General features: G+C 42.1%; 1 protein-coding gene across 1 annotated transcript; it reads left to right on the forward strand.

Annotated features, from left to right (window-relative positions):
* Positions 1 to 2075: 2075 nt before the first annotated feature.
* Positions 2076 to 4234, forward strand: LOC125521190. The gene is made up of 4 exons (XM_048686250.1): positions 2076 to 2210; positions 2351 to 2492; positions 3628 to 3752; positions 3839 to 4234. The coding sequence occupies exons 2-4, from the start codon at positions 2361 to 2363 to the stop codon at positions 3975 to 3977; spliced, it is 396 nt and encodes a 131-aa protein (XP_048542207.1). The 5' UTR covers positions 2076 to 2210; positions 2351 to 2360; the 3' UTR covers positions 3978 to 4234.
* Positions 4235 to 14991: the final 10757 nt, after the last annotated feature.

The following is a 14991-nucleotide window of genomic DNA, read 5'->3' on the forward strand; positions in this document are numbered from 1 at the left end:
CTTCTTTTCAAAAGTCCAAAAACGGCCATTATAGCCTATGTCCAGGAACACGCACACGTCTACTACCTCCCGAAAACTCTGTATCTGTGCGTTGCTCCGTTGTCCCACTCCCTCATGCTCCTCGGGACGCAAAACTTCATTGAAATCACCAAGGCAAAGCTAGGGGAGGTTGCATGAAGAGCTAATGTTTTTCAGGGTGTCCCACGTTTTGTAACGTAAGTGGGTTTGTGCTTCGCCATACACTACTGTGGATCTCCAAGGATCAGGCCCCTCCTCCACAATAGAGCAATCTATATGGTAATCCGAATAACCAAGAATTTCAACTTTTATTTCATTGTTCCAAAAAATACCAATACCTCCACTTCTACCTCGACTGTCAATTGCAAAACTATTGTCATAACCAAAAGTGCCAGCTAGTGATTCTACCCTCGAGCCTTCTATCTGAGTTTCGACGATACATAAGAGGGTAGGGGTAAATTTGTTCACAAACTCGCGAACCTCTCGAACTGTCGCAGCTTTACCCACGCCCCGACAGTTCCAACATAGAACACTCATTGGACCCGGCGGTGCTCCTCGAAGGAGCCCGCCAAATTCTTCACAGTTGATGCTGACACGTCTGAGTCTTCTCCCGCCTTCTTGGTTCTCTTCAGGTCCCTATGTGGTGGGGGGCTGACTGCTGTTATACCCGCAGGCACAATCGCAAGTGAGTTAGCATCTGCATGTGCCGTTTCTGAATTCTGGCGAGGCATGGGGTGTTTGGTTCCCAGCTCGGCTCCCGCGTTCCTCTTCCTACTCCAGTCCTCCATCTCTGCGTCGCTAGCCGCCTTGCTTGGGTCATAATCCTGGGCTGTTCCGTGCACCTGTCTCTCTATCATAACATCTCTGCCCTCCTCACATCGGCCACTTGAGCGCCCCCCAACACGGCCACCTCTGCGGCCACCTCGCTGGCTACGGCCTTCTCCCGGGCCCCTTCCATTGCGCATGACCCAGTTAGCTCGGAGATCCTTGAACACAAGGGCTGACGGAGGGTGAACGCCACTGCCGTGTTCCCTAAACTGGTGACCGAGCATACCACATACAACACACCAGTCGGGAAGCCTCTCGTACTTGACTCTGTATATCTGTCTCTTCCCCTCCCTAATCATAGAGACCGCATTCTTTAGAGGGTTGTTGATGTTGATTCTAACCCACACTCGCTGGAAGTTGCCGACAAAGTCATGTGAGTTAGGTTCAGAGAAGAGAACCTCTCCCACTTTTGCTGCCAAAGGAGCCACTAGATGGGCATACAACTCTGGTACATCATGGATTTGGATCCATATGTTGATTGTCTCAAGTTTCATAGTGGACGGCTTCGTTATCCCATCATATGGCAGCAGAATCACCGCATCTCCCCTGAAATTCCATGGGCCGTCGTTCATAACTCTCTCCCAATCACCTAAGCAAGTGAATGTGACCGTATACAAGTTGTCCTCCAGAGGCTTGAACCCGGCCTCCTGCGCAATATCCCATGCCGATCTCATGTTTCTGAAAAACCAAGTCTGGCTGTAGGTTTTGAAGGTGTTAAACCTAGCTAGGGCTACCCATCTTGGCCCCTCCGGCGGCATAGGTTGCTCATCGAAGACCACGTCGTCCAAGTCCTCCTCCTTCAATCCCAACTCCTTCATCAACTGCTCGACATCACTGATCCCGGAGGAACTAACTCCGGAATTCTCCATGAATACTCTCACCCGAAGAACAAATCGGGTAACTTGATGGGGAACCCTAGTTTCCGCCGCCCCCTTCCTTGCCACTGGCGAGACGACAACCCTGGGAGGCCGCCCCCTCCTTGCCGCGTCGAGAACGGGGTTTGATCGGTGGTAGGGAAAAAAGCTCGACGGCGGCGAAGATCGCCCCGGGAGAACTCGGCGAAACCCTAACTAGAGGGAAGTATTCAGTATCAGGTCCGCATGCAGATGAGCTCGCGTGCAGAGATGGATTTTCGGAAAAAAGGAACCTACCGAAATCTCCACAGTTGGGCCGAAAAAGTCCAAGATCAAGAGCTGCACTGGGCCGGGCCTGCTCGCAAGATTATATGTTGGCGCACCGCACCGCACCGCACCTCCCGGACAGCGCTAAAAACCGCTCTCCCCACCCAATTTCCCCTTCTTCTCGGTGGAGGCGAACGACGAACCCTAACCGCGCGAGGAATAAGGAGTGCCCAGACCCGCAAGGTACGCTCACCAAATCCCAGCGAAATTTCCAGTCTGCAATCCAATCGATGGTTTGTGTGTGGGGTGGGGGTGGGGGTAGCGGCCGGCGGTGGTGATTCGTGACGGACTTTTTATCCTAATGCATAACCAATTGTTCGCAGGACGGCGACGATGGCGGCGGTTCGGTGCGCGGCGAGGAGCCTCGGTGGCTCACTGCTCCAGCGAACGCAGGCGGCGGTCGCGGAGGAGGGACGCCGGCTCGTGCCAAGCAGGTTCATGCGCTCCCGCCAGCTCTCCACCAAGGTATCTGAACCAAAATTTGCATATTTTTTCACATGATCTATCTCACGTCATCCACGATGTAGCCAGCCATAATCGAATTCTTTGCAATCGAAACAGCAGCATGCGTGTGTCTCTTGTATTGGCTACTACTAGAAACAAGAGCAAAGTTACTTACTTAGCGTCATCATGTATACCAGTACTTGTTTTAACCTGACCTGAACCTATACATCCTGACCTAGTGCTGCTTGTAGCAACAGGAGGTACTGCATGCTAATCATATCATTAGGCAACCTTATCGGTTGATCTGATCATGAATTTTTATGCATAAGATCGATTGATGTTGTGTTGCTGATGTTTTGATATCTTGAACCATCTCCTCTTCTTCTTGCTTCACTTACTAGTTAGTACTCCCTCTGTAAAGAAATACAGAGTATAAGATCGTTTAGATCACTATATTAGTGATATAAACGGTCTTATATTTCTGTACTAGTCAATAGTTTGTTTCCAAAGCACACACGCTCACACTGCCAATTGATCCACTAGCCCAACATGATTTATGTTCTCACGACATCAAGGATCGATGTAGCCTGTGATAATTGAATTATGTGCAATTGAAACAGCAACACACATGTGTCTCTTGTATTACCTACCATAAAAAATGAGCAAAATTACTTGCTTATCATGGTCATACTAGTCTAACCTGACGCCTGACGAACTAGCAACAGGACTACATTGGAATCATATCACTAAGCAACCTTATTTTCCTGGTTGATCGGAGCATGACTTTTTACTCACCCCTTTAGCAAATACTCCGTTATTACTTGTCGCTCAAATGGATGTATCTAACATTTAAATACATCTAGATACATTCATTTGAGCGACAAATAGTTTCGGACGGAGGTAGTAATTAATTGCATCACATAAAGATGGATGTTGCTGTGGTTTCGCATCTTCTTCTGCTTCATGCACATCCTAGCTAGTATGATTCTGTGACATCATTTGTCCAAATCGGGCAAGTGTGATTCTGTGACTAGTAGCTACACGTGCACCATGCTTTCTTAACTGACAGACAAGACATTATCCTTCTTAATTATTTACCAGCCACAGTCAGCGCTTGTACTTAATGATTGATGATGCAAAGTGTGTATAAATCCAGCATGCTGGCAAGATCCCGAAGGAACTGGAGCCGTCTGAAGTGGACGCTCAGTATAAGCTGGCGAGGGCGAAGCTGGGTGCAACGTTAGATAAGTTGGAGAAGGAACAGGCAGATAAGACTATGTTGTACGTAGAGGATCAAACTTGATATATGTTGTACGACAGGAGTTGGTACATATATTCTCATTTGACCTACCTCGTTCTACCTGCAGGCGCTTGAAATCCATCGGACGTGCGGTTGACGGCGTGATCAATGGAGTTGTCAAGTTGGCAGCTTTCTGTATGGTTACTGCTGTTGCTTTTGGTGGCGAAGGGGTAGAAGCACAGGCTGTTACCAAGGGAAGCCAGTGAAGACAAGATGGAACAATGAGAACCAAAGATGGCCCAGCTTGTTTTAAGTTCAATTATGACCTCTGCAGTTTGGCTATCATGTTATTATATCTCTTATCTGTCTATCTAGTGAGTACTGTAGATTGATCCGAACATACTTGCGTAACTGGTATGGTCACTGGCATGCATGGTTGGTGTTATTGGCTTCTGTCTTGAAGTGATTGTAATCAACTTAGAAGTGTTCACTTTCTGAAACTAATTGTGTGACGTCTTGTACAGATCCTTTCACTTCATGACTGCCCTGTTTTTTTTTTCTCCTGTCGTCAAACTGTGGGCTTGTCTTGACCTAGTCATCTCCAAGTGCCTTTTATCTATGAAGCACCGATACGGCGACACCGATACGGCGATACGGGATACGGCAATTTCTAGAAACATCAATATGGCGATACGGCAAGTATATATAAATAATTAATAAAATGACATGTAATAAAGGCAAAACATAATACAATGTGTGAGATGAGATCAAAATACTAGCCCATTGGTTGCAGCCAAGCGCATAGGATACAGGACACGACAAGCAGCCAAGCACGGACGCGACGCAATCATACCTTGTTGTTGCTGGCGACATGCGGCGGCGACAGAGAAGACTCAAGTCACTCCATGCGGCGGCAAGGCGAGCCGGCAGGGTGGAGAGGCGATTCAAGGCGGCGGCGGCGGCGGCAGCGCACTGCCTGCTGTCGCCAGATCCAATCCTTCATGGTCGAACAGAAAGGAGAGAGCTGATGTTAGGTTAGGCTTGTGGGCTTCTATTGGGCTCAAGGCTGCCGGCGACGTGCTTGCCGTATCCCGGCCATGTCCACAGCGTGTCGCCACCGTATCGTGTTTATTTTCTTTTCTTTTTAAATCAAAAATCGGGATACTTCAGCGATACCTGTATCGAAGCCGTATCAGGCGTATCAAAGTATCGGCCACGTACAGTACGCCGATACAGCTAATCTTGACGTATCGGTGCTTCGTAGCCTTTTATGCACATGAGGTTATTCATTTAGCACTCACTTACAAAACTGTTCAAAAACAAATGGAGCAACCTTTCCCTTTAAATGAATAAATAAATAGAGACGCCTAACAAAGAAATGAAATTTGAGACCACCAGCGTCTCTGCAGGTTTGCTCCAGATTTTTGTGATTTGTTCTAGATTTTTGTTATCTGTATTTTTTTTGGGGAAATTTGAGGATTTGCCACGCCTTTAATTACACTTTGAGGATTTGCCCCCGTTTACCCTATAAAAGGATTTGCCATGCATTTGCTGTAATCTTGAGGATTTGCCCTTGACGAGACGGGCCACGGCAAAATGACCAACAAACCCTTGTGTTGATCTATGTGAGAGGCAGCCAAAACCCCGATCGTTCTGTCCCAGATATCACACTCGTCTGGTACGATTTAGGCGGCAGCGGCGAAGGTGACCTCGATCTCCACAACGATAGCAGCGGCGCCGGCGGCTGCAACCTGGTAAGATGTGGCACTATATGCCCTTCCTTCGACCATCACCTGCTCCCCCAAGGTCGTTGTTCCTCTAGTGCAACATGTCAATACGTCCATCTTTTGCCTTAGTATGAGTCTGAACCAACTCCTAGATTTATTCCCAAAACATAGTTAATCAACAAACTCGAAAAAAAGCATCTCTAGATTTTCTGCAAAATCAGAGTCCTGCCATTATCTCCCACTTGATTGTTAACTAGTAAATGCACACGTACGTGTAATCTTAGGATTTGTTTTTGTTTCTTCTAGTTAGAAGTCATATATTTATCATCATGTTGAGGGTCTAATGATGTAACAAAGTCCCACTAACCGAAATTCATGCAAACATAATGTAGTATACTACTTGACCTACAATTCTCAGTGTAAATTTACAAATACAATATACGTCGTCTACTATAGTAAACCTTGATAAGCTTAAACTACTGATCTTTATACAAGACATAAGAAACATCTGACACTAAGTAATGAATACACATGAATTTAAAACATCAAGCAAGAAAATTACCCATTATTGTTAGATTAACTCTACCTTTTTATTAATCAACAACTGATTCCTCTTAAACCTAAAAAATCATCAAAATCTTCAGTGTCTGCATCCCCTATTCCTATTTGCCGCTGCGGTCAAGCTGTGATGTTTGCGTCCTCTTCATGGGCCAATGTTGCCAAAAACCTCCCATGTTTTCGTTTACTGAGTTGTGGTGTTTGCAGACCAAAATTATGGCAGCAGCTGCGCTTGCATTATGGGTGCAACAACAATGGCAGCATGAGGACAAACCTGAATCTTCTTTAGAAAACTAGCACCAAAAGGCATTGTCTATCTCACACCACCAGCGTCAACTCCATCTCTTCATACAAATGGGTTAAAAATTATACAGAATCCTATGTGGTTAATTGTACAGGCAAGTAACCAGATGGGGGGGGGGGCACATACCTCATCCTTAAGCTGTGAGAGGGCAAAAGTTCCAACTGATCCACTACCCGGCTGCTATCAAAAGTTCCAATTAAGTGCTGAAAGTTCTTGTTTTATGGAGCATCATCTATATGAGAATGTAGTGACCCGGCCTAAAATCGGCCAAGTCTCCGTGTATCGGTACCATCCCAAGATCATGCCGGCACACACAGTGCATTGATGAAAATTTCAAAGTTCAATCACACCTGATTTATTACATGATTCTCATATAGTCTTTATTACAATAGAATAAATTCGGTCGAAGGCCGACTCATGAGGAAAAATTAAATGCTGCGGAAACGTAGACGATAAGCGAGTCCATCCGACTCCATAGGGCAATCACCGGGCGTGGATCGTAGCCTCACTCCTGATCGGAAAACTCCTCTGCAACATGAGACGTTGTAGCCGTGTAGGTCAGCATTTTGAATATGCCGGCAAGTCATAGAGAAAGACAATAATAACAACACTAATACTATATACAATTTGGCTATGGGGCTCTAAGGTTAAGTTTTTGCGAAAACGCCAATTTTCCCTACAACAAAAGGACTTGTTTGCAGTTACTACAAAATGTTGGTTGTTAATGAGATGGTTCCGCCAACCAGTGTCTCATACCCGAAATCATCATAACCCATCAATTTATTATGTTTGGTGTTGAGATTTCAGAAATACTCCAATTCCAGAGGCTCAGTTGTCTGTAACCGGTGACATGGCTAATCGATTAGATTTCACTCTGCAGAGTCTTGTGCATTTTACCCACAAGAATCGTTCCCTCCTTTATGTCCTCGCACTGCCTGCTGTTTGAAGACGGGACGAACGAAACAAGGTCTTTCGTAGAGATCCTCTGGGCCACTGCCGGTGCCCATCCATGTCCTACCGCTCTTCTACATCTGTTGGCACCGTCCGTCCAGATTCACGCCTAGGGTCGACCAAGCCAGAGCCCATAATGGCTTGCAGCTCCACATGTAACACTACAAAAAAATACACTTCCGTGATGATACGTGTTTGTCATAGTAGGTCACGTTTTCTGTCATGCATGTACATCCATGACGATTTTATGACAGAATCAAGATAGTCATACCTGTGCTGTCGTAGAAGTGTTCCATGACATTACCAAAATTATCATCACGGAAGTGTCCACTTCCATGACGATAAATCGCGCGTCACAGAAGTGCTTTTGTCAAGGGTGACCGACACGTGGCATCCATTGTAACGGGTCGCTGTTAAGCTATCGGTTCCGGTTTTCGATCCGATAACCCATTAACAGCCTGGACCAATGGGAAATTTCCACGTGTAAAATTCTAATTGGCCGGAGGAAACACGTGTCAGCTCGTTAGTGGGTCAGATAGGCGCCTATGATATGTCTACACGTGCGACGGCCCACCACTGGCCCATTTAGCTTACAAAGGCCAGCCGGTTTGACTTGGTCAAAAGTTAGCGGGCTGGCCCATGAAAAGCCTGTTAACGGTCTCTTCGCAAATAGCCCATTTTACGGCCCGGTAACTCACGGCCTGTTAGGGCCTACCCGAAATCGGCCCAATAAGGTCATGTGGACCGTCGAATATAACACTAGCTCGTTTCACTTTCGACCCATGTATGTCCCACAACGTCTTTCGGCCCATATGAGGCCTTCGTCTCTTTAGGCTTTTGGCACTGTTAGTGGACAGGTACTAACCCACTGCAGCAAGAGCTGACATTGCGGTTATAGTTGCCTCGCCACCTTTGATACATCTCCAACGTATCTATAATTTTTGATCGTTCCATGCTATTATATTATCTGTTTTGGATGTTAATGGGCTTATTTATACATTTTTATATTATTTTTGGGACTAACCTACTAACCCAAGGCCCAGTGCAAATTGCTGTTTTTTTGCCTATTTCAGTGTTTCGCAGAAAAGGAATATCAAACGGAATCCAAACGGAATAAAAACTTTGGGAGAGTTATTTTTGGAACAAATGTGATCTAGGGAACTTGGAGTGGACGTCAAGCAACCAACGAGGAGGCCACAAAGTAGGGGGCGCGCCTACCCCCCTGGGCGCGCCCTCCCCCTCGTGGGGCCCTCGTGGCTCCACCGACCTACTTCTTCCTCCTATATATATTCATATACCCCGAAAACATCCAGGAGCACCACGAAACCCTATTTCCACCACAGCAACCTTCTGTACCCAAGAGATCCCATCTTGGGGCCTTTTCCGGAGCTCCACCGGAGGGGAATCGATCACGGAGGGGCTCTACATCAACTCCATGGCCCCTCCGATGATGTGTGAGTAGTTTACCTCAGACCTTTGGGTCCATAGTTATTAGCTAGATGGCTTCTTCTCTCTCTTTGGATCTCAATACAATGTTCTCCTTGATCTTCTTGGAGATCTATTTGATGTAACTCTTTTTGCGATGTGTTTATCAAGATCCGATGAATTGTGGGTTTATGATCCAATTTATCTATGAACAATATTTGATTCTTCTCTGAAATCTTTTATGTATGATTGGTTATCTTTGCAAGTCTCTTCGAATTATCAGTTTGGTTTGGCCTACTAGATTGATCTTTCTTGCAATGGAAGAAGTGCTTAGCTTTGGGTTCAATCTTGCGGTGTCCTTTCCCAGTGACAGCAAGGGCAGCAAGGCACGTATTGTATTGTTGCCATCGAGGATAAAAAGATGGGGTTTATATCATATTGCTTGAGTTTATCCCTCTACATCATGTCATCTTGCCTAATGCATTACTCTGTTCTTATGAACTTAATACTCTAGATGCATGCTGGATAGCGGTCGATGTGTGGAGTAATAGTAGTAGATGCAGAATCGTTTCGGTCTACTTATCGCGGACATGATGCCTATATACATTATCATGCCTAGATATTCTCATAATTATGCACTTTTCTATCAATTGTTCGACAGTAATTTGTTCACCCACCATAATACTTATGCTATCTTGAGAGAAGCCACTAGTGAAACCTATGGCCCCCGGGTCTATTCTCCATTATATTAATCTCCCGTCAACAAGCTATTTCTATTACCATTTATTTTGCAATCTTTACTTTCAATCTATATCATAAAAATACCAAAAATATTTATCTTATTGTTATTATCTCTATGAGATCTCACTCTCGTAAGTGACCGTGAAGGGATTGACAACCCCTTTATCGCGTTGGTTGTGAGGTTCTTATTTGTCTGTGTAGGTACGAGGGACTTGCGTGTAGTCTCCTACTGGATTGATACCTTGGTTCTCAAAAACTGAGGGAAATACTTATGCTACTTTGCTTCATCACCCTTTCCTCTTCAAGGGAAAACCAACGCAGTGCTCAAGAGGTAGCAAGAAGGATTTCTGGCACCGTTGCCGGGGAGATCTACGCACAAGTCAAGACATACCAAGTACCCATCACAAACTCTTATCCATCGCATTACATTATTTGCCATTTTCCTCTTGTTTTCCTCTCCCCCACTTCACCCTTGCCGTTTTATTCGCCCTCCTTTTCCGTTCCCCTTCTATTTTCTAGTTCATCTCTTTTTCGCTTGCTTCTTGTGTGCTTGTGTGTTGGATTGTTTGTCACGATGGCTCAAGATAATACTAAATTGTGTGACTTTTCTAATACCAACAATAATAATTTTATTAGCACTCCGATTTCTCCTCTTACCAATGCTGAATCTTGTGAAATTAATGCCGCTTTGCTGAATCTTGTCATGAAAGATCCGTTTTCCGGCCTTCCTAGTGAAGATGCCGCTACCGATCTAAACAACTTTGTTGATTTATGTGATATGCAAAAGAAGAAAGATGTGGATAATGATATTGTTAAATTGAAGCTATTCCTGTTTTCACTTAGAGATCGTGCTAAAACTTGGTTTTCTTCTTTGCCTAAAAACAGTATCGATTCATGGAATAAGTGCAAAGATGCTTTTATCTCTAAGTATTTTCCTCCCGCTAAGATCATCTCTCTTAGAAACAATATTATGAATTTTATGCAACTTGATCATGAACATGTTGCACAAGCATGGGATAGGATGAAATTAATGATATGTAATTGCCCCACACATGGTTTGAATCTTTGGATCATTATACAAATTTTTTATGCCGGATTGAATTTTGCTTCTAGAAATATTTTAGATTCGGCCGCGGGAGGCACTTTAATGGAAATCACTTTAGGAGAAGCTACTAAACTCCTAGATAATGTTATGGTTAATTATTCTCAATGGCACACTGAAAGATCCACTAGTAAAAAGGTGCATGCTATAGAAGAAATTAATGTTTTGAGTGGAAAGATGGATGAACTTATGAAATTGTGTGCTAATAAGAGTGTTTCTTCTGATCCTAATGATATGCCTTTGTCTACTTTGATTGAGAATAATAATGAATCTATGGATGTGAATTTTGTTGGTAGGAACAATTTTGGTAATAATACATATAGAGGTAATTTTAATCCTAGTCCATTTCCTAGTAATTCCTCTAATAATTATGGTAATTCCTACAACAATTCTTATGGAAATTATAATAAGATGCCCTCTGATTTTGAATCTAATATTAAAGAATTTATTAGTTCGCAAAAGAGTTTCAATATCTTGATTGAAGAAAAATTGTCTAAGATTGATGAGTTGGCTAGGAACGTGGATAGAATTTCTCTTGATGTTGATTCTTTGAAGCTTAGATCTATTCCACCTAAGCATGATATCAATGAGTCTCTCAAAGCTATGACAATTTCCATTGATGAGTGCAAGGAAAGAACCTCTAGGATGCGTGCTAAAAATGATTGCTTTATGAAAGCGTGTTCTTCTAGTTTTGATGATAATAAGGATGAAGATCTAAAAGTGACTGATGTGTCCCCTATTAAATCTTTGTTTTGCAATATGAATCTTGATAATGATGGGACTGGACATGAGTCAAATTTAGTTAAAAGACGCCCCAATGATTCGGAGTTTTTAGATCTTGATGCAAAAATTGGTCAAAGTGGGATTGATGAGGTTAAAACTTTCATAGCAATGAACCCACTATTTTGGATTTCAAGGAATTTAATTATAATAATTGTTCTTTAATAGATTGTATTTACTTGTTGCAATCCGTGCTAAATTCTCCGCATGCTTATAGTCAAAATAAAGCTTTTACTAAGCATATCGTTGATGCTTTAATGCAATCTTATGAAGAAAAGCTTGAATTGGAAGTTTCTATCCCTAGAAAACTTCATGATGAGTGGGAACCTACTATTAAAATTAATATTAAAGATCATGAATGCTATGATTTATGTGATTGGGTGCTAGCGTTTCCACGATTCCAAAAACTTTGTGTGATGTGTTTGGTTTTCGTGAATTTGATGATTGTTCTTTAAATTTGCACCTCGCGGATTCCACTATTAAGAAACCTATGGGAAGGATTAATGATGTTCTTATTGTTTCAAATAGGAATTATGTGCCCAAAGATTTCATTGTTCTTGATATTGATTGCAATCCTACATGTCCTATTATTCTTGGTAGGCCTTTCCTTAGAACGATTGGTGCAATTATTGATATGAAGGATGGGAATATTAGATTCCAATTTCCGTTAAGGAAAGGCATGGAACACTTTCCTAGAGAGAAAATTAAATTACCTTATGAATCTATTATGAGAGACACTTATGGGTCGCATACCAAAGATGATAATACCTAGATCTATTCTCGCTTTTATGCCTAGCTAGGGGCGTTAAACGATAGCGCTTGTTGGGAGGCAACCCAATTTTATTTTTGTTCCTTGCCTTTTGGTTATGTTTAGTAATAAATAATTCATATAGCCTCTGTTTAGATGTGGTTTTATTCTTTTAATTAGTGGTTGTGCCAAGTAGAACCTTTGGGAAGACTTGGGGAAAGTCTTTGCGATCTTGCTGTAAAAAACAGAAACTTTAGCGCTCACGAGATTTGCTGCCATTTTTTTACTGGAGAGTGAGATTAAGTTGATTATTTTTGAAGATGATTAATAGATAAATTCCTAACGTCAAGAAATTTATTTTAGAATTCTTGGGTTACAGAAGTATTTGAAACCTACCGATTACTACAGACTGTTCTGTTTTTGACAGATTCTGTTTTTCGTGTGTTGTTTGTTTATTTTGATGAATCTATGGCTAGTATCGGAGGTTATGAACCATAGAGAAGTTGGAATACAGTAGGTTTAACACCAATATAAATAAAGAATGAGTTCATTACAGTACCTTAAGTGGTGGTTTATTTTCTTTTACTAACGGAGCTCATGAGATTTTCTGTTTAAGTTTTGTGTTGTGAAGTTTTCAAGTTTTGGGTAAAGATTTGATGGATTATGGAACAAGGAGTGGAAAGATCCTAAGCTTGGGGATGCCCATGGAACCCCAAGGTAAAATTCAAGGACAACCAAAATCCTAAGCTTGGGGATGCCACGGAAGGCATCCCCTCTTTCGTCTTTTTCTATCGGTAACTTTACTTAAGACCATATTTTTATTCACCACATGATATGTGTTTTGCTTGGAGCGTCTTGTATGATTTGAGTCTTTGCTTTTTAGTTTAACACAATCATACTTTCTGTACACACCTTTTGGGAGACACACACATGAATTGAAATTTATTAGAATACTTTATGAGCTTCACTTATATCTTTTGAGCTAGATAATTTTGCTCTAGTGCTTCACTTATATCTTTTAGAGCACGGTGGTGGTTTTATTTTATAGAAATTATTGATCTCTCATGCTTAACTTATATTATTTTGAGAGTCCTTTAGAACAGCTTGGTAATTTGCTTTGGTTATGAATCTAGTCCTAATATGATAGGCATCCAAGATGGGTATAATAAAAACTATCATAGAAAGTGCATTGAATACTATGAGAAGTTTGATACTTGATAATTGTTTTGAGATATAAAGGTGGTGATATTAGAGTGTGCTAGTTGAGTAATTGTGAATTTGAGAAATACTTGTGTTGAAGTTTGCAAGTCACGTAGCATGCACTATGGTAACCGTTGTGTAACAAATTTGAGACATGAGGTGTTCTTAGATTGTCTTCCTTATGAGTGGCGGTCGGGGACGAGCGATGGCCTTTTCCTACCAATATATCCCCCTAGGAGCATGCACGTAGTGCTTGGTTTTTGATGACTTGTAGATTTTTGCAATAAGTATGTGAGTTCTTTATGACAAATGTTGAGTCCATGGATTATACGCACTCTCACCCTTCCATCATTAATAGCCTTTTCGGTACCGTGCATTGCCCTTTCTCACCTTGAGAGTTGGTGCAAACTTCGCCGGTGCATCCAAATCCCGTGATATGATACGCTCTATCACACATAAATCTCCTTATATCTTCCTCAAAACAGCTTACCTACCTATTATGGCATTTCCGTAGCCATTCCGAGATATATTGCCATGCAACTTTCCATCGTTTCATTTATGACACGCTTCATCATTGTCATATTGCTTTGCATGATCATGTAGTTGACATCGTATTTGTGGAAAAGCCACCATGCATAAATTTTCATACATGTCACTCTTGATTCATTGCCCTTCCTGGTACACCGCCGGAGGCATTCATATAGAGTCATATTTTGTTCTAGTATCGAGTTGTAATCATTGAGTTGTAAATAGATAGAAGTGTGATGATCATCATTAATAGAGCATTGTCCCAAATAAAAAAAGAGAAAGGCCAAAAAAAGGGAAGGCCCAAAAAAATAAAAAAAATAAAAAGGGACAATGCTACTATCCTTTTTTCCACACTTGTGCTTCAAAGTAGCACCATGATCTTTATGATAGAGAGTCTCTTGTTTTGTCACTTTCATATACTTGTGGGAATTTTTCATTATAGAACTTGGCTTGTATATTCGAACAATGGGCTTCCTCAAATGCCATAGGTCTTCGTGAGCAAGCAAGTTGGATGCACACCCACTTAGTTTCTCTTGTTGAGCTTTCATACATTTATAGCTCTAGTGCATCTGTTGCATGGCAATCCCTATTCCTTGCATTGCCATCAATTTATGGGCATCTCCCTAGCCCGTTGATTAGCCTCGTCGATGTGAGACTTTCTCCTTTTTTGTCTTCTCCACATAACCCCCTATCATTATTCTATTCCACCCATAGTGCTATATCCGTGGGTCACGCTCATGTATTGCGTGAAAGTTGAAAAAAGTTTGAGATTACTAAAGTATGAAACAATTGCTTGGCTTGTCATCGGGGTTGTGCAAGATGAGAGCATTCTTGTGTGACGAAAATGGAGCATGACCAAACTATATGATTTTCTAGGGATGAACTTTCTTTTGCCATGTTATTTTGAGAAGACATGATTGCTTAGTTAGTATGCTTGAAGTATTATTATTTTTATGTCAATATTAAACTTTTGTCTTGAATCTTTCGGATCTGAATATTCAAGGCACAATAAATAAAATTACATTGAGAATTATGCTAGGTACCATTCCACATCAAAAATTCTGTTTTTATCAATTTTGGATGTTAATGGGCTTGATACGTCTCCAACGTATCTATAATTTTTGGTTGTTCCATGCTATTATATTATCAATTTTGGATGTTAATGGGCTTATTTATACACTTCTATATTATTTTGGGACTAACCTACTAACCCAAG

The sequence above is a fragment of the Triticum urartu genome, chromosome 1 (genome assembly GCF_003073215.2).
Source record: "Triticum urartu cultivar G1812 chromosome 1, Tu2.1, whole genome shotgun sequence".
Classification (NCBI taxonomy): domain Eukaryota; kingdom Viridiplantae; phylum Streptophyta; class Magnoliopsida; order Poales; family Poaceae; genus Triticum; species Triticum urartu.